The 18757-nt window shown below is 54.2% G+C and overlaps 1 protein-coding gene across 1 annotated transcript in view; it reads left to right on the top strand.

Moving 5' to 3' along the window:
* Positions 1-3980: 3980 nt before the first annotated feature.
* Positions 3981-18757, top strand: part of LOC121284606 (insulin-like growth factor-binding protein 5) — a 50060-nt gene continuing 35283 nt past the window's right edge. The window contains exon 1 of the mRNA XM_041200108.1: positions 3981-4410. Within this exon, the coding sequence (XP_041056042.1) occupies positions 4056-4410 (355 nt within the window). The 5' untranslated portion in view covers positions 3981-4055. The remainder of the gene's footprint in view (positions 4411-18757) is intronic.

Here is an 18757-nt window from a genome sequence, read left to right as displayed (position 1 = left end):
TATATGAACTTCCAGAAAACAGTTAACAAAAATAAGAGCACATGGAATTGGAGGCGACCTACTGACATGGATAGGAAATTGGTTAGGAAATAGGGTTCAGACAGTAGGGATAATGGGAATATGCTCAACTTGGCAGAATGTGACCAGTGGTGTCTCCCAGAGACCTGCTCTGGGGCCTCAGCTTTTCACGATATTTATAAATGACCTGGATGAAGGAATAGGTACCATTTTTAAATCTGTTGATGACACCAATTTGGGTGATACAGTAAATAGTGTGGATGGGAGCAGGAAGGGGCAAAGGGATATTGATAGATTCAGTGAGAGTGGACAAAATTTGTAATAGTTGGAGTTCAGTGTGGGGAAGTATGAGATCACCTACTTTAGACCTAAGAAAGACAGATCAGAATATTTTCTAAATGGCAGGAAACTGGGATGTGCGGAGTAGCGGACAGATTTAAGGATCCAAGCACAGGAATCATTAAAAGCAGATGGAGAGGTCAAAATAAATTAAAAAGCCCATTGTCCTTTACCCCAGGGGCTGGAATACAAAGGGGAGGAGGTGAGATTACAGTTATATAAAGCTCTGGGCAGACCCCATCTGGAGTAATTGGGTTCAGTTCTGGGCCCCGCACCTCAGGAAGGAGTGTTGCACTGCAGATTGAATGACCAGAACCTAACCCTAGCACTAACCCTAAACCTAAAATTAAACTAAACCCTAACCCTAACTCTTTTAGGCGCTCCTTAAAACTGACCTCTTTGTCCAAGCATTTGGTTTTGTGGCCTAATACCCTAACCCTAATACCCTAACCACAACCCTAACCCTAAAACCCTAACCCCAACTCTAACCCTAACCCTAAACCAATTTCTAATTCTAACCTTAACCCTAACAGTAATCCTAATACCCAGCCCTAATATCTACATATTGTGTCTTGGTGTCATATCCACAATGCTCCTGTGAAGCGTTTTGGGATGTGTTATTGGATTAAAGATGCTATGTAAATATAAATTGTCATTGTTTAAGTTGATTAAAGGATTTGATAGGGTAAATAGGGAGAAACTGTCTCCTCTGATAGAGGTGGGGGGGGGTGGGGGGTTGAGGGAGGAGGAGCCAAGAACAAGGGGGCAGAACCTATAAATCCGAGCCAGGCCGTTCAGGGGTGATGTCGGGAAGCACTTCCTCACACAGAGGGCAGTGGGAATCTGGAACTCCCTCCCCCCCCCAAACTGTTGACACTGAGGGTCAGTCGGAGCTTTCAAGACTGAGATTAATAGATTTTTATTGAGTGAGGGGATTAATGCTTATGAAATAAGGGCATGTGAAAGGACTGGAGCTATGAGGTCACTGAATGAGGGAACAGGATCAAGGGACTAAATGGTCTCCTCCTGTCCCTAAAACCAGCAAAGAATGGGATCAGGCTCATTGTACTAAACCTGCAGAAACCCTTTGGTATTTAAACTCAGAAACAATGGCATGTAATGGTTTAACTCCCATATCCCTCTGTCTCCATCGCCTCTCTCCCTATATGCATCACGGCCTCCCTGTCTCTCTCTTTGCCTCTCCCCTTCCCTGTGTCTGTCTCTCCCTCTCTTTGCCTCTCTCTCTCTCTATCTCTGTGTGTGGATTTGTGTGTGGGTCTCTCTCTTTGCCCCCCTCTCTCTCTCTATCTCTGTGTCTGCCTCTCTTTCTTTCCCTTTCTCTGTCTCTCTTTCTCTCAATCTGTGTCTCTCTGTCTGCCGCTCCTCTTTCTCTTTATCTATCTGTGTGTGTGTGTGCGTGTGTGTGTCTCTCTCGATCTCTGTGTGTGGATTTGTGTGTGGGTCTCTCTCTTTGCCCCCCCCCCCCCCATTTCTCTCTATTTCTGTGTCTGCCTCTCTTTCCCTTTCTCTGTCTCCCTCTCTCAATTCTCTCAATCTGTGTCTCTCTGTCTGCCTCTCCTCTTTCTCTTTATCTATTTGTGTGTGTGTGTGTGTGTGTGTGTGTGTGTCTCTCTCTCTCTATCTCTGTGTGTGGATTTGTGTGTGGGTCTTTCTCTTTGCCCCCTTTCTTTCTCTCTATTTCTGTGTCTGCCTCTCTTTCTTTCCCTATCTCTGTCTCTCTCTCTCAATCTGTGTCTCTCTGTCTGCCTCTCCTCTTTCTCTTTATCTATCTGTGTGTGTGTTTCTCTCTATCTCTGTGTGTAGATCTCTTTGCATCTGCTCTCCCTTTCCCTCTCTCTATCTATCTGTCCACCTTTCTCACTGCCTCTCTCTTCATCTTTGTGTGTGTGTCTATCTCTATTCCTCTTTCTCTCTCTGCCTCTCCTCTCCTTATCTATCCGTGTGTGTGTGTGTGAGTGTGTGTGTGTGTGTGTGTGTGCCTTTCTGCCTCTCTACCTCTCTTTGTCTTTGTATGTGTGTCTCTATCCTCTCTGTTCTCTGCATCTCTTCCGTCCACCTTATCTCCGTGTCCGTCTCCCTCTAACCATGTCTGTCCCTCTGTGTGTGACTCCTCCTCCATCTGTGTGTCCATCTCACTCTGCCTTTCTCTCTTTGTCTTTATGTGTTTGTCTCTCCCTCTATTCCCGTCTCTATCTCTCCTCTCTCTATCTATCTGTATCTGTCTACCTCCCTCTCTCTGCTATTCTATCTGTCCCGCTGTCTGTATGTGTGTCTCTCTCTCTCTGTGTCCCTCCCTCTCTCTCTCTATCTATGTGTGTGTGTCTCTCTCTATTTCTCTTTCTCTCTCTGCCTCTCCTCTCTCCATCTATCTGTGTGTCTCTCTCTCTCCCTTTGCCTGCCTCTCTGTCTGGGCTTTCTATGTCTCTCTGTCTCTCTGTCTGGCTCTCTATGCCTCTCTCTATCTACCTGTGTGTGTATGTGTGTGTCTCTCTCTCTGTGCCTGCCTCTCTGTCTGGCTCTCTATGTCTCTCTCTATCTACCTGTGTGTGTGTGTTTGTGTCCCTCTTTCCGCCTGCCTCTCTGTCTGGCTCTCTATGTCTCTCTGTCTGGCTCTCTATGTCTCTCTCTATCTACCTGTGTGTGTGTGTGTGTGTGTGTGTCCCTCTTTCCGCCTGCCTCTCTGTCTGGCTCTCTATGTCTCTTTCTCTCTCTCTTTATCTTTCTGTCTGGCTCTCTATGCCTCTCTCTATCAACCTGTGTGTGTGTGTGTGTGGGTGTGTGTGTGTCCGCCTACTTCTCTGTCTGGCTCTCTATGTCTCTCTCTCTCTATGCCTCTCTGTCTATCTCTCTATCTATCTATGTATGTGTGTGCGTCTCTCTCTGCCTGTCTCTCTGTCTGACTCTATGCCTCTCGATCTCCCTATCTCTTGCTCTACGTCCCTAGGTTTCCTTGCACCTATTTCTCTCCCACTCACACTTTCTGGTTGTTTCTCTATTTCTCACTCTCTCTCTTTCTGTCACTGTCTCCCTCTCTCTCTCTCTCTGATTCTATTTCTCTTATTTTCTCTCGTTTCTCTCTCAGGCTCGGAAAATGAGAAAGCCGAGCGGGAATGAGGGGCCGATTGAAATCCTCTTTCCTCATTACAGTAAATACGTTGGTTCAAATTTTCAAATGGGTGTCACCTTTCAAACTGCGCTCAGTGAGTGTTGGTGTGTCTCACAGCTGGGAGCTGTATTTCCAAATAGTCTTCCTTTGCTCTGGTCCGGGGAGGAGTGAGTTATTCAGATCCTGGGGCAGTGGAACGATATCTATTTAAAAAGGGCAGTCGGGGAAGCCGGGAGAAGCAGATTGTTCAGTCGGACACAGGCGCCTGGTCTCTCTCTCTCTGATAGTCCTGAATCTGCACCACTTTACCATTTTTCTAGAAGAAAAGTTTGAAAACCTTGTGTTATTAAAACTGCAATTTTGCAAATAAAAATATACTTTTTTAAAAGAAAAATTAAATAGGCAAATTTGACATCTTCGAAAGTTTTGGAAAACTTTTTTTTTAACAAGATTGCAAACAGCTTTTTTTTTTCTCCTTCCCCCCACCCCCCCACCCCCTACCTCTCCTCTGTTGAGTAGTCCCCCACCCCCCCCTCCTCCCCTTTGCCTATCCTGGGAAAAGCTGCTGGAGATGTTAGGCTATTTGGAGGTTGTGTTTCTCTTGTGTGTGACTTACTGGAGCCGGTCACAAGCCCTCGGTCCGATGATCAATTGCCAGCCGTGTGATCAGAAGTCTCCGTCTCTGTGCCAGGCTAACCCTGTGGGCTGTGAGCTGGTCAAGGAACCAGGCTGCGGCTGCTGCTTGACCTGTGCCCTGCCAGAGGGACACAACTGCGGCGTGTACACCGAGATCTGCGGCGTAGGTTTGAAGTGTCTACCCAAGCCGGACGAGGAGAAGCCCCTTCACGCCCTGCTTCACGGACGAGGCATCTGCAGAGCCGCCAAGAGTTACCTGCAGAGCCAGGAGCAAGCAGCCGAACCGCCAGGTGAGTGAGTCAGGAGCCACTCAACCGCACCGTCTCCTGCTTCTCTGTAAAACACAGCTGCAAACTCTGTCTCCCGCACCGTGTGTGTGTGTCTGTGTGTGTGTCTGTGTGTGTGTCTCTGTGTGTGTCTGTGTGTGTGTCTGTGTCTCTGTGTGTCTGTATGTGTGTGTCTGTGTGTGTGTGTCTGTGTGTGTGTCTCTGTGTGTGTGTCTGTGTGTGTGTCTGTGTGTGTGTCTGTGTGCGTGTGTGTCTGTGTGTGTGTATGTGTGTGTGTGTCTGTGTGTCTGTGTGTGTGTCTCTGTGTGTGTCTGTGTGTGTGTCGGTGTCTCTGTGTGTCTGTATGTGTGTGTGTGTCTGTGTGTGTGTCTGTGTGTGTGTCTCTGTGTGTGTCTGTGTGTGTCTGTGTATCTGTGTGTGTATCTGTGTATCTGTGTGTCTGTATGTGTGTGTGTGTCTGTGTCTCTGTGTGTCTGTATGTGTGTGTGTGTCTGTGTGTGTGTCTGTGTGTGTCTGTGTGTGTCTCTGTGTGTCTCTATGTGTCTGTGTGTGTGTCTGTGTGTCTGTGTGTGTGTCTGTGTGTCTGTGTGTGTGTCTGTGTGTCTCTGTGTGTCTCTATGTGTCTGTGTGTGTCTGTGTGTGTCTCTGTGTCTCTGTGTCTGTGCGTGTGTCTGTGCGTGTGTCTGTGTGTGTGTCTGTGTGTGTCTGTGTGTATGTCTGTGTGTCTGTGTATCTGTGTGTGTGTCTGTGTATCTGTGTGTGTATCTGTGTGTGTGTCTGTGTGTGTCTCTGTATGTCTCTGTGTGTGTGTCTGTGTGTGTGTCTGTGTGTGTATGTGTGTCTGTGTGTGTGTCTGTGTCTGTGTATCTGTGTGTGTGTCTGTGTGAGTCTGTGTGTGTGTGTATCTGTGTGTGTGTCTGTGTGTGTGTGTCTCTCTCTCTGTGTGTCTGTGTGTGTGTGTCTGTGTGTCTCTGTGTGTCTCTGTGTGTGTCTCTGTGTCTGTGTGTGTGTCTGTGTGTGTGTCTCTGTGTGTGTGTGTGTGTATGTGTGTTTCTCTGTGTGTGAGGAGAGCCAATTCAATCTGTGAGGAAAGGAAGCGGGGTCTGGGTGGGGGAGAGAGAGACAGAGAGAGATAGACAGGAGGAAAGAGAGATGGTAAAAACAGAGGAACAAAGAAAAAGAAGGGAGATAGTGGGAGAGAGAAAACCGAGTGAGGGAGGCAGATAGACACATAAGGAAAGAGAGAGAGAGACAGATAAAAGCAGAAAGATATAGACAGAAAAAAACTAGAACAGGGATTGGGACAGAGACAGAAAGAGGGAGACAGGCACAAACAAGGAGAGAAAAGCGCAGAGTCAGATTATTGCGAACCGTCTGAGAAACACGGAGAGAGAGAGGGACAGAGAGCGAGACAGAGAGAGACCGAGAGAGAGAGACAGAGACGGAGAGAGAGAGATAGAGAGAGAGAGAGAGACAGAGACAGGGAGCGAGAGAGACAGAGAGAGAGAGAGACAGGGAGAAAGACAGAGACAGATAGAGAGAGACAGGGAGAGAGGGATAGAGACAGAGAGAGACAGGGAGAGAGAGAGAGACAGAGACAGACAGAGCAGAGACAGGGAGAGACAGAGACAGGGAGAGAGAGATAGAGACAGAGACAGAGAGAGAAAGACAGAGAGAGAAAGACAGAGAGAGACAGGGAGAGAGAGACAGAGACAGAGAGACAGAGACAGAGACAGAGAGAGACAGAGACGGAGAGACAGGGTGAGAGAGAGAGAGAGAGAGACAGACAGACAGAGACAGGGAGAGAGAGAGAGCATTCGATGGAGGGGAACAGAAAAAGCCGCACGTGGATTGAGAGATGCTGACGAGATGAGCAGAGCGAAAGAGATACCGGCACACAGAACGAAATCTCATGTCAGTTTCTCCAGCTGGGGTTGTCTAAACATGCAAACCACAGGCAGAGAGAGAGACAGAGAGAGAGAGAGACAGGGAGAGAGAGATTCAGACAGACAGACAGAGAGAGACAGGGAGAGAGAGAGAGAGAGAGACAGAGACAGAGACGGGGAGAGACAGAGAGAGAAAGAGCGTGAGAGACTGAGAGAAGTGGATAGAGTTATCAGGATAGAATCGGTGTTTCGAAACGTTAACTGTCTCCCCCTCAGCAGATGCTGTCAGACCTGCTGAGTTTTTCCAGGTATTTTTGTTTTGGTTCTAGATTTCCAGCATCCGCAGTATTTTGCTTGTATCTGTTATATTTGGATTATGTTTGTGTGTGTGGTTGGACTAAATCCTGTGCTTCACGCAAGCAGCAGAATTCCTGACTCACAGGTGGAGGGTGCGGGGTCCCTGACTCTCTCTGTAACAGGAAAGCTGGGTCCTTGTTGGGCAAATGAGTGACCGAACCCTGAACCGAGCGCTAAACCAGGCAGGTGAGGTAGAAGTAGGGACAGAGGGAGAGAGGGAACAGATAGTGATGGACACACAGGTGGAAATAAGTTAGAAAAACATCTGTCACTGGAACTTTCCAGGCAGTGAACGGTTTCTTGCGAACGGTCAGAATTCAGAGAGGAACTTGCGCGATTTTAACCAACCCGGAGTCAAGGCGATTGAGTCAGGAGAATGGTCATGTTCTGTGCACTGCCAATGCCAGCTGTGTCTGTAGCTGCTCCAGCTGTGCTCCCACCCTCCCAGCTGTTTCAAACTCTCTCCAGATGTGCATTGAGCCTGACAGATGTTGCTGTCTCATCTCCAGCTGCTGGAGAGCATTGGAGTTGTTGGACGGAGTTGGTACATCTGAATTAGCAGAGCCCACACACCGGAATGCTGGTAAAGTTCTGGGATCAGTGGCCTGGCAAGGATTGAAGACTTGGTCCCTGGGGCAGTTGGTCAGGGGCTGGTTAGGGGACCTGGACCCCAGCACGACAGGCAAGGCAGAGCAACGAGCTATAGTCCCAGACAGGAAGGCCAATGCTGTACAAAGCCTGGGGACAATCCCTTCTCAATGTTTGTATCAGTCCTCCAATTGTTCAGAAACACCAAGCGGGTCCTGTGTCCTGATACTCGTTGTCACACATTGTGGAGAAGAACAGAGGCTGACAGGACTCGTGCCCAAAGGCATAAGAATTAATTTCATCCTCCAGCTCCTCCAGAGAAGAGAACACAAATGTATAGGCTCACACTGCTAGTGTTACACTGGGGGAGTGCAGCACTGTCAGGCAGTCAGTATTGAGGGAGTGATGCACTGTTGGAGGGCCAGCATTGAGAGAGTGCTGCACTGTCAGAGGGTCGGTACTGAGGGAGTGCTGCACTGTCAGAGGGTCAGTACTGAGGGAGTGCTGCACTGTCAGAGGGTCAGTACTGAGGGTGTGATGCACTGTTGGAGGGTCAGCATTGAGAGAGTGCTGCACTGTTGGAGGGTCAGTACTGGGGGAATGCTGCACTGTCAGAGGCTCAGTACTGAGGGAGTGCTGCACTGTCAGAGGGTCAGTACTGAAGGAGAGCTGCACTGTCGAAGGGTCAGTACTGAGGGAGTGCTGCACTGTCAGAGGGTCAGTACTGAGGGAGTGCTGCACTGCGGGAGGGTCAGTACTGAGGGAGAGCTGCACTGTCAGAGGGTCAGTACTGAGGGAGAGCTGCACTGTCAGAAGGTCAGTACTGAAGGAGAGCTGCACTGTCAGAGGGTCAGTACTGAGGGAGTGCTGCACTGTCAGAGGGTCAGTACTGAAGGAGAGCTGCACTGTCGGAGGGTCAGTACTGAGGGAGTGCTGCACTGTCAGAGGGTCAGTACTGAGGGAGAGCTGCACTGTCAGAGGGTCAGTACTGAGGGAGAGCTGCACTGTCAGAAGGTCAGTACTGAAGGAGAGCTGCACTGTCAGAGGGTCAGTACTGAGGGAGAGCTGCACTGTCAGAGGGTCAGTACTGAGGGAGAGCTGCACTGTCAGAGGGTCAGTACTGAGGGAATGCTGCACTGTCAGAGGGTCAGTACTGAGGGAGTGCTGCACTGTCAGAGGGTCAGTACTGAGGGAGTGCTGCACTGTCGGAGGGTCAGTACTGAGGGAGTGCTGCACTGTCAGAGGGTCAGTACTGAGGGATTGCTGCTCTGTCAGAGGGTCAGTACTGAGGGAGCGCTGCACTGTCAGAGGGTCAGTACTGAGGGAGTGCTGCACTGTTAGAGGGTCAGTACCGAGGGTTTGCTGCACTGTCAGAGGGTCAGTACTGAGGGAGTGCTGCACTGTCAGAGGGTCAGTACTGAGGGAGTGCTGCACTGTCAGAGGGTCAGTACTGAGGGAGTGCTGCACTGTCAGAGGGTCAGTACTGAGGGAGTGCTGCACTGCGGGAGGGTCAGTGTTGAGGGAGTGCTGCACTGTCAGAGGGTCAGTGCTGAGGGAGTGCTGCACTGTCAGAGGTTCAGTACTGAGGGAGTGCTGCACTGTCAGAGGGTCAGTGCTGAGGGAGTGCTGCACTGTCAGAGGGTCAGTACTGAGGGAGTGCTGCACTGTCAGAGGACCAGTACTGAGGGAGTGTAGCAAGGTTGGAGGTGTTATATTTTATATGAGATTATGTTGAGGCTGGGCTGCCCTCTCAGGTGGATGTAAATGATCAGATTGCATTATTCTCAGAGAAGGGAGCTCTTTCTACCACCCTGGTCAATATTTATCCCTCAATCAACATCACTGAAAAATATATTGCCTGATCATTATAGCTTTACTCTATATGGGATCTTGCTCTGCATAAATTAGCTGTGAGTTTTCCTACATTACAGCAGCGACACTGCTTCAAAAATACTTCATTAGCTGTAAATCACTTTGCTGGAGGCTAGATAAATGTAGGTCTTTCTTTTTATTCTGTTAACTGGGAATGTGTGGCAACATGTAGTGGGAAGGGATGTAGCTATTTGGCAAAGGAATGCATCACTTAAAATTCTCGCACCTTTATTTGCGAAGTGTGCAAATACCATAGGTTGTGACTATGATGCCCCCACCCCTTCCCTGCCTGTTGTTTGCCCCTCACATACAGACCGTGTAGAATCCAACCTATCCACAGGATGGGAGTTGGGGGATGTTCTGGTGATTCCGTTCATGTCAAGAGCTTGTTAACCTGGTCATGTGCTAAATTAATCTCTTTATTCCTGAGCTATAAAAGGGACAAATCTGCCCGGGTTCCCTGCCACCTCAGTGAGTCCTGCAGTGTAAAAGCACACTGGCTGTGATTCCACCCCTGGTTCAATAGCATACTGGCTTTCACTTACATTTTAAAAATGAATAATCCCTGTATTTCTATAGAGCAATCATTGCTCTGTTCGGATCAAGTTGCGCCAGACACTAACCTTGCTGCTGTTCAGTTACTCACTGTGTAACTGTACAGAGTCACTGTTTATTCAGGGTAAGGATCACTCAGTGTGTAACTGTACAGAGTCACTGTTTATTCAGGGTAATGATCACTCACTGTGTAACTGTACAGAGACACTGTTTATTCAGGGTGAGGATCACTCACTGTGTAACTGTACAGAGTCACTGTTTATTCAGGGTAAGGGTCACTCGCTGTGTAACTGTACAGAGTCACTGTTTATTCAGGGTAAGGGTCACTCGCTGTGTAACTGTACAGAGTTACTGTTTATTCAGGGTAAGGGTCACTCGCTGTGTAACTGTACAGAGTCACTGTTTATTCGGCAGTGGAAGGGTTAATGCCCTGGATCTCTAAGCTTGTTCACGCGCTTTTTCTGGACCTGTCTAATGTAATGTTTGATGGAAGGCCAGAGCTTTTAAAAATATATATATATTATTTTTAAACTGCTCTAAGCAGGTTTATTTTTACTGCAGTGTTCCATGTTCCCTCTCTCACCCAAAAAAATACTTGAAGTGTATTGTGTAAGAGATGGAAACCAATTCCAATGGAACATGGATCGAGAACTATGTGTGACTGACGAGCTGGTGAACATTGCAAGCTCTGCAAAGGGATCCAGCTGAGAGCTTCCGTTCATGAGGACCTTGTTAAAACACACTCAGGATGGACATGGGGAGAACATTTCTCAGCAAAATGTGCTCGGAGTAGCTGGTGCTGGTTCAAGCTGTCTAGCAGAATAAAATATCGTGTGTTAGAACATCCACTTGGAAAGTCACATGGGAAATGGTGCTAAAACTGCATTTTGAAATTCCACTGGTTAGGGTAGGCTTCAGAAATATGCATGGGATTAATGTGCATTAAGGCAAATGAATAAGTGACAATGTACTGGTGTAATCAGGCAGTGCCATAGAAAGTAATCGTTTCAGATAACGTATTTGCCATTGAGGAATATTTGTGGATAAGTTTAAGTGCAGGAAATGGGACAGGTTTATGAATTGGCCTGAGTGTGGGCGTTTCCACAAAATACATCATCAGCAAAAGAGACCACACGCAAAACACAGGACAGAAAAAAACGGATATGACTTCACTGAAACATTTCACACCATCATTCTGTACAGCTTCATATTAATTACAGGATTTTGAAGATGAAAAACTTTCAAAACATAATTAAAATTCGCTATCAGTGACTCTCACTGGGGTACAGTTCTACACACACTGACTCTCACTGGGGTACAGTTCTACACACACTGACTCTCACTGGGGTACAGTTCCACACACACTGACTCTCTCTGGGGTACAGTCCCACACACACTGACTCTCACTGGGGTACAGTTCCACACACACTGACTCTCTCTGGGGTACAGTCCCACACACACTGACTCTCACTGGGGTACGTGTTCCACACACTCTGACTCTCACTGGGGTACGTGTTCCACACACACTGACTCTCACTGGGGTACAGTTCCTCACACACTGACTCTCACTGGGGTACGTGTTCCACACACACTGACTCTCACTGGGGTACACTTCCTCACACACTGACTCTCACTGGCATACAGTCCCACACACACTGACTCTCACTGGGGTACGGGTTCCACACACACTGACTCTCACTGGGGTACAGTCCCACACACACTGACTCTCACTGGGCTGAAGTTGCAGCAAAGTGATTTTTGTGTGTAAACGGACACCAAACCCATCGATATATTTAAAGTGCGGAAGGCAGTTGTTGGCAGTAGAGCACTCTCTCTTTTCCAGCGTCACATTCCTCTGCTGCTTTTGCCAGAAGTATGGAATACAGCAGAACCATCCCCTAATTCCCCTCTCATTATTCCCTCCTTTCTCCTGGGCTCCTCCACCATACATGGTTCCTGCAATCCTCAGTCTGTGTCGTGTTCTCTTCTGAGCATCTCCCCTTATCCTATTCCCATCCTCCCCAACTCCATAACTTCTACTATACCAGCACCAGTATATGCTGTGGTATTGTCTTCCCCACAACTGTGGCATCTTCACTCTGTGTCCCTCTGGTTACCCACCCTCCTGCCACTGGAAACAGTTTCTCCTTATTCACCCTGTCTAAACTCCTCATGATTTTGAACACCTCGATTAAATCTCCCCCCTTAACCTTCTCTGCTCTAAGGAGAACAATCCCAGCTTCTCCAGTCTCTCCACATTAACTGAAGTCCCTCATCCCTGCTCCCATCCTGGTAAATCTCCCTCCGCATCCTCTCCAAGGCCTTGACGTCCTTCCTAAAGTGTGGGACCCAGAATTAGACACAATCCTCCAGCTGGAGTCTAACCATTTATAAAGGTTTTGTGTAACCTTCTTGCCTTTGTATCTATTTCACTGTTGATAAAGTGCCAGAACGTTGCTTCCCTTCTGCCCCCCTTTTCATTCCCAGGTGGCTGTAACCTGAGTGAAATCCCCACCAGCTTCATTATTCAAGCCAGACTTTGTTTGATTTTAATAAAACTGCTATGAAACTCCTGTCTCCCCCTCTCAGCACTGACAGGATTTGAGTACCTTGTTTCTTTGCTTAAAGTTTCAGGGAGTTTAAGGTGATATTTGCCTATTTGTCTCCTGCTCAGGGTTTCCTGTTATTTTAGTTTTAAATGTCTGAGATTTTGAATTTTTGGAGTGCTTGTTTTTACAGAGTGAACACCATAGTGTGTAATCACCACGTCCCCTTTCTGCTGAAACCCAGATTGATATGGTGCAACATCTCAGATTGAAGGTTCCCATCCTGCTGTTCACATTACATTAATCATTCCACCATCGGTGGCCCTTCCTTCAGCTGCTTTGGCCCTGACCTCTAGAATTCCCTCTCTAAACCTCTCCACCCCCCCCGCTTCTCTCTCTCTCTCTCTCCTCCAAGATGATTATTAAAACATAACTCTTGACCAATCTGGTCAATCTGATAACAACTCCTGTAAAGCACCTCGTGCTGCATCACTATGTCAAAGGCACTATATAAATGCAATGTGTTGTTGCTGTCTCACCCACCACCACCCCCACCCCCCCCCCCACCCGCCGACACACACACAGTGAGATGTTCAGTTCTGATGAAACTCTCTTCGGTAAAGGGTAAAGGGGGGAGCATTCTCCCAGTGCCATGTGTGGGGAGTAAATCTTTCACATTCACACCTCCGTCACTATAGTGTATGAGGGGCATTGGGGGTAATTGTTAGGTGGGTGGGGGGGTTGCTGGTGGGGTTGTCAAAAAGGAGGGAGGAGAAGCAAAGACAGGGGAAGAGGTGGAAAGGGAGAGTGAGGGAGTTAAGAACAGGGAGTGAGAGATAGAGGGAGGGAGAGTATTCAGTTGCCAGCAGTATAATTTGGCCATCACTCTCTGTAATATCCCCACAACTCGATAGGGGATTGGAACCTGGTTTAATCTGTTGACCTGCAGCCCCCTCTGCCGGTGACACACCGACTGACGGGCTGCAGCACAGCCTCAAATTTCACATCACCTGGGCCTGGGGCTCAAAATTGTTTTGCTTCCAAGTTTTCATTTTGAGGTTTCCTCAGGGGCTAATTTTTGGTCTCCGGGGGCTGAGGAGGTGCAGCTTCCGCTCGGGGAGACGAGAGAGTCCGGAGGCTCAGCACTGCACCGAATGAGAGGATCCAACAACAATTCCATCGTTTTAGTGGATCCCCCCTCACCCCCTCACCCCCTCACCCTCACCTCCTCACCCTCACCTCCTCACCCTCACCCACTACCCCCCTCACCCCCTCACCCCCTCACCCCCTCACCCACTACCCCTCTCACCCCCTCACCTCCTCACCCTCACCCTCACCTCCTCACCTCCTCACCCTCACCCTCACCTCCTCACCCCCTCACCCCCTCACCCCCTCACCCTCACCCTCACCCTCACCCACTACCCCCCTCACCCTCACCTCCTCACCTCCTCACCTCCTCACCTCCTCACCCCCTCACCCTCACCTCCTCACCCTCACCTCCTCACCTCCTCACCCTCACCCCCTCACCCCCTCACCCCCTCACCTCCTCACCCCCTCACCCCCTCACCCCCTCACACCCTCACCCTCACCCTCACCTCCTCACCCTCACCCTCACCTCCTCACCCTCACCCTCACCTCCTCACCCCCTCACCCTCACCTCCTCACCCTCATCCCCTCACCCCCTCACCCTCACCCACTACCCCCCTCACCCTCACCTCCTCACCCTCACCCTCACCTCCTCACCCTCACCTCCTCACCTCCTCACCCTCACCCCCTCACCCCCTCACCCTCACCTCCTCACCCTCACCTCCTCACCTCCTCACCTCTCATCCCCTCACCCTCACCTCCTCACCCCCTCACCCTCACCTCCTCACCCTCATCCCCTCACCCCCTCACCCTCTCACCCTCACCCTCACCTCCTCACCCCCTCACCCTCACCTCCTCACCCTCACCTCCTCACCCTCACCTCCTCACCTCCTCACCTCTCATCCCCTCACCTCTCATCCCCTCACCCCCTCACCCTCACCCTCACCTCCTCACCTCCTCACCCTCACCTCCTCACCCCCTCACCCTCACCCCCTCACCCCCTCACCCTCACCCACTCACCCTCACCTCCTCACCTCCTCACCCTCACCCACTACCCCCTCACCCTCACCCACTACCCCCCTCACCCCCTCACCCACTACCCCTCTCACCCTCTCACCCCCTCACCTCCTCACCCTCACCTCCTCACCTCCTCACCTCCTCACCCTCACCTCCTCACCCCCTCACCCCCTCACCCCCTCACCTCCTCACCCTCACCCTCATCCCCTCACCCCCTCACCCTCACCTCCTCACCTCCTCACCTCCTCACCCTCACCCACTACCCCCCTCACCCCCTCACCCCCTCACCCACTACCCCTCTCACCCCCTCACCCCCTCACCCCCTCACCCTCACCCCCTCAACCTCACCTCCTCACCCCCTCACCTCCTCACCCTCACCCTCACCTCCTCACCCCCTCACCCTCACCTCCTCACCCCCTCACCCTCACCCCCTCACCCCCTCACCCTCACCTCCTCACCTCCTCACCTCCTCACACTCACCCACTACCCCCCTCACCCCCCTCACCCCCTCACCTCCTCACCCTCACCCCCTCCCCCCTCACCTCCTCACCCCCTCACCTCCTCACCCTCACCCTCATCCCCTCACCCCCTCACCCTCACCCTCACCTCCTCACCTCCTCACCCTCACCTCCTCACCCCCTCACCCCCTCACCCCCTCACCTCCTCACCCTCACCCTCACCCCCTCACCCCCTCACCCTCACCTCCTCACCTCCTCACCTCCTCACCCTCACCCCCTCACCCTCACCTCCTCACCTCCTCACCCTCACCCCCTCACCTCCTCACCCTCACCCCCTCACCCTCACCTCCTCACCTCCTCACCCTCACCCCCTCACCTCCTCACCTCCTCACCTCCTCACCCTCACCCTCACCTCCTCACCTCCTCACCCTCACCTCCTCACCCTCACCTCCTCACCCCTTCACCCACTACCCCCCTCACCCCCTCACCCCCTCACCCACTACCCCCCTCACCCCCTCACCCCCTCACCTCCTCACCCTCCACCCCCTCACCTCCTCACCCTCACCCCCTCACCCTCACCTCCTCACCCTCACCTCCTCACCCTCACCTCCTCACCTCCTCACCTCCTCACCCTCACCCCCTCACCCTCACCTCCTCACCTCCTCACCCTCACCTCCTCACCCCCATCCCCTCACCCTCACCTCCTCACCTCCTCACCCTCACCCCCTCACCCTCACCTCCTCACCCACTCCCCCCCTCACCCCCTCACCCCCTCACCCTCACCCCCTCACCTCCTCACCCTCACCCCCTCACCCCCTCACCCACTCACCCTCACCTCCTCACCCTCACCCACTACCCCCCTCACCCCCTCACCCCCTCACCCACTACCCCCTCACCCCCTCACCCACTACCCCCCTCACCCCCTCACCCTCACCTCCTCACCTCCTCACCCTCACCCCCTCACCCTCACCTCCTCACCCTCACCCCCTCACCCTCACCCCCTCACCCTCACCCCCTCACCCCCTCACCCTCACCCCCTCACCCCCTCACCCCCTCACCCCCTCACCCACTACCCCCCTCACCCCCTCACCCACTACCCCCCTCACCCCCTCACCCTCACCCCCTCACCCCCTCACCCCCTCACCCACTACCCCCCTCACCCCCTCACCCTCACCCCCTCACCCCCTCACCCACTACCCCCCTCACCCCCTCACCCCCTCACCCACTACCCCCCTCACCCCCTCACCCACTACCCCCCTCACCCCCTCACCCCCTCACCCACTACCCCCCTCACCCCCTCACCCACTACCCCCCTCACCCCCTCACCCTCACCCCCTCACCCCCTCACCCCCTCACCCACTACCCCCCTCACCCCCTCACCCTCACCCACTACCCCCCTCACCTCCTCACCCTCACCCCCTCACCCCCTCACCCCCTCGCCCACTACCCCCCTCACCCCCTCACCTCCTCACCCTCACCCCCTCACCCCCTCACCCCCTCACCTCCTCACCCTCACCCCCTCACCTCCTCACCCTCACCCCCTCACCCACTCACCCTCACCTCCTCACCTCCTCACCCTCACCCCCTCACCCTCACCTCCTCACCCTCACCTCCTCACCCTCACCCCCTCACCCCCTCACCCCCTCACCCACTACCCCCCTCACCCCCTCACCCTCACCTCCTCACCCTCACCCACTACCCCCCTCACCCCGTCACCCTCACCTCCTCACCCCCACTACCCCCTCACCCCCTCACCCTCACCTCCTCACCTCCTCACCCTCATCCCCTCACCCTCATCCCCTCACCCCCTCACCCCCTCACCCTCACCCCTCACCCCCCCTCACCCCCTCACCCCCCCTCACCCTCACCCCCTCACCCCCTCCCCCCTCACCCACTACCCCCCTCACCCCCTCCTCACCTCCTCCCCTCACCCACTACCCCCCTCACCCCCTCACCCCCTCACCCCCTCACCCCCTCTCCCCTCACACACTCACCCCCTCACCCCCTCCCCCCTCCCCCCTCACCCCCTCACCCTCTCCCCCTCACCCCCTCACCCACTACCCCCCTCACCCCCTCACCCCCTCACCCACTACCCCACTCACCCCCTCACCCCCTCCCCCCCTCACCCTCACCCCCTCACCCCCTCACCCCCTCACCTCCTCACCCCCTCACCCCCTCACCCTCACCCCCTCACCCCCTCACCCCCTCACCCTCACCCCCTCACCCCCTCACCTCCTCCCCCCCTCACCCCCTCACCCTCACCCCCTCACCCCCTCACCCCCTCACCCCCTCACCTCCTCCCCCCCTCACCCCCTCACCCTCACCCCCTCACCCCCTCACCTCCTCACCTCCTCACCCCCACTACCCCCTCACCCCCTCACCCACTACCCCCCCACCCCCTCACCCCCTCACCCCTCACCTCCTCACCCCCTCACCCCCTCACCCCCTCACCCCCTCACCTCCTCACCCCCTCACCTCCTCACCTCCTCACCCCCTCACCCCCTCACCCTCACCCCCTCACCCCCTCACCTCCTCCCCCCCTCACCCCCTCACCCTCACCCCCTCACCTCCTCACCTCCTCACCCCCACTACCCCCTCACCCTCACCCCCTCACCCCCTCACCCCCTCACCCACTACCCCCCCACCCCCTCACCTCCTCACCTCCTCACCCCCTCACCCCCTCACCCTCACCCCCTCACCCCCTCACCTCCTCCCCCCCTCACCTCCTCACCTCCTCACCCCCTCACCCCCTCACCCTCACCCCCTCACCCCCTCACCTCCTCCCCCCCTCACCCCCTCACCCTCACCCCCTCACCTCCTCACCTCCTCACCCCCACTACCCCCTCACCCCCTCACCCACTACCCCCCCACCCCCTCACCTCCTCCCCCCCTCACCCCCTCACCCCCTCACCCTCACCCCCTCACCTCCTCACCTCCTCACCCCCACTACCCCCTCACCCCCTCACCCCCTCACCCACTACCCCCCCACCCCCTCACCCCCTCACCCCTCACCTCCTCACCCCCTCACCCCCTCACCTCCTCACCCCCTCACCCCCTCACCCCCTCACCTCCTCACCCCCTCACCCCCTCACCTTCACCCCCTCACCCCCTCACCCTCACCCCCTCACCCCCTCACCTCCTCACCCCCACTACCCCCTCACCCCCTCACCCACTACCCCCTCACCCCCTCACCCCTCACCCCCTCACCCCCACTACCCTCTCACCCCCTCACCCACTACCCCCCTCCCCCCTCCCCCTCCCCCCCTCCACCAGTGGCTGAAATGAAAGCCAACTCGAGGCCGGAAGGTCAGCCTCCTTTGGATGGACGGCTTCTCCCAACCCTTTCCACATCAAAACTTTGGGAGTGGGGTGGGGGTGGGGTATGGGTTGGGGGGTGGGGTTGGGGGGTGGGGTATGGGGTGGGGGGTGGGGGTTGGGGGGTGGGGTTGGGGGGTGGGGTATGGGGTGGGGGGTGGGGTATGGGTTGGGGGGTGGGGTATGGGGTGGGGTTGGGGGGTGGGGTATGGGGTGGGGGGTGGGGGTTGGGGGGTGGGGTATGGGGTGGGTGGTGGGGGTTGGGGGGTGGTGTTGGGGGTTGGGGTGTGGGGTTGGGGGTGGGGTATGGGGTGGGGGGTGGGGTATGGGGTGGGGGGTGGGGGTTGGGGGGTGGGGTATGGGGTGGGGGGTGGGGGTTGGGGGGTGGTGTTGGGGGTTGGGGTGTGGGGTTGGGGGTGGGGTATGGGTTGGGGGGTGGGGTATGGGTTGGGGTTGGGGGGTGGGGTATGGGTTGGGGTTGGGGGTGGGGTATGGGGTGGGGTTGGGGTGGGGTATGGGGTGGGGGTTGGGGGGTGGGGGTTGTGGGGTGGGGTATGGGGTGGGGGTGGGGTGGGTTGTGGGGTGGGGTATGGGGTGGGGGTGGGGTATGGGTTGGGGTTGGGGGTGGGGTATGGGTTGGGGGTGGGGGTGGGGTATGGGGTGGGGTATG

This window comes from Carcharodon carcharias, chromosome 12 (assembly GCF_017639515.1).
Source record: "Carcharodon carcharias isolate sCarCar2 chromosome 12, sCarCar2.pri, whole genome shotgun sequence".
Taxonomy (NCBI): Eukaryota; Metazoa; Chordata; class Chondrichthyes; order Lamniformes; family Lamnidae; genus Carcharodon; species Carcharodon carcharias.
The sequence above is the reverse complement of the archived record's forward strand: the minus strand, read 5'-3'. Positions and strand labels throughout refer to the sequence as shown.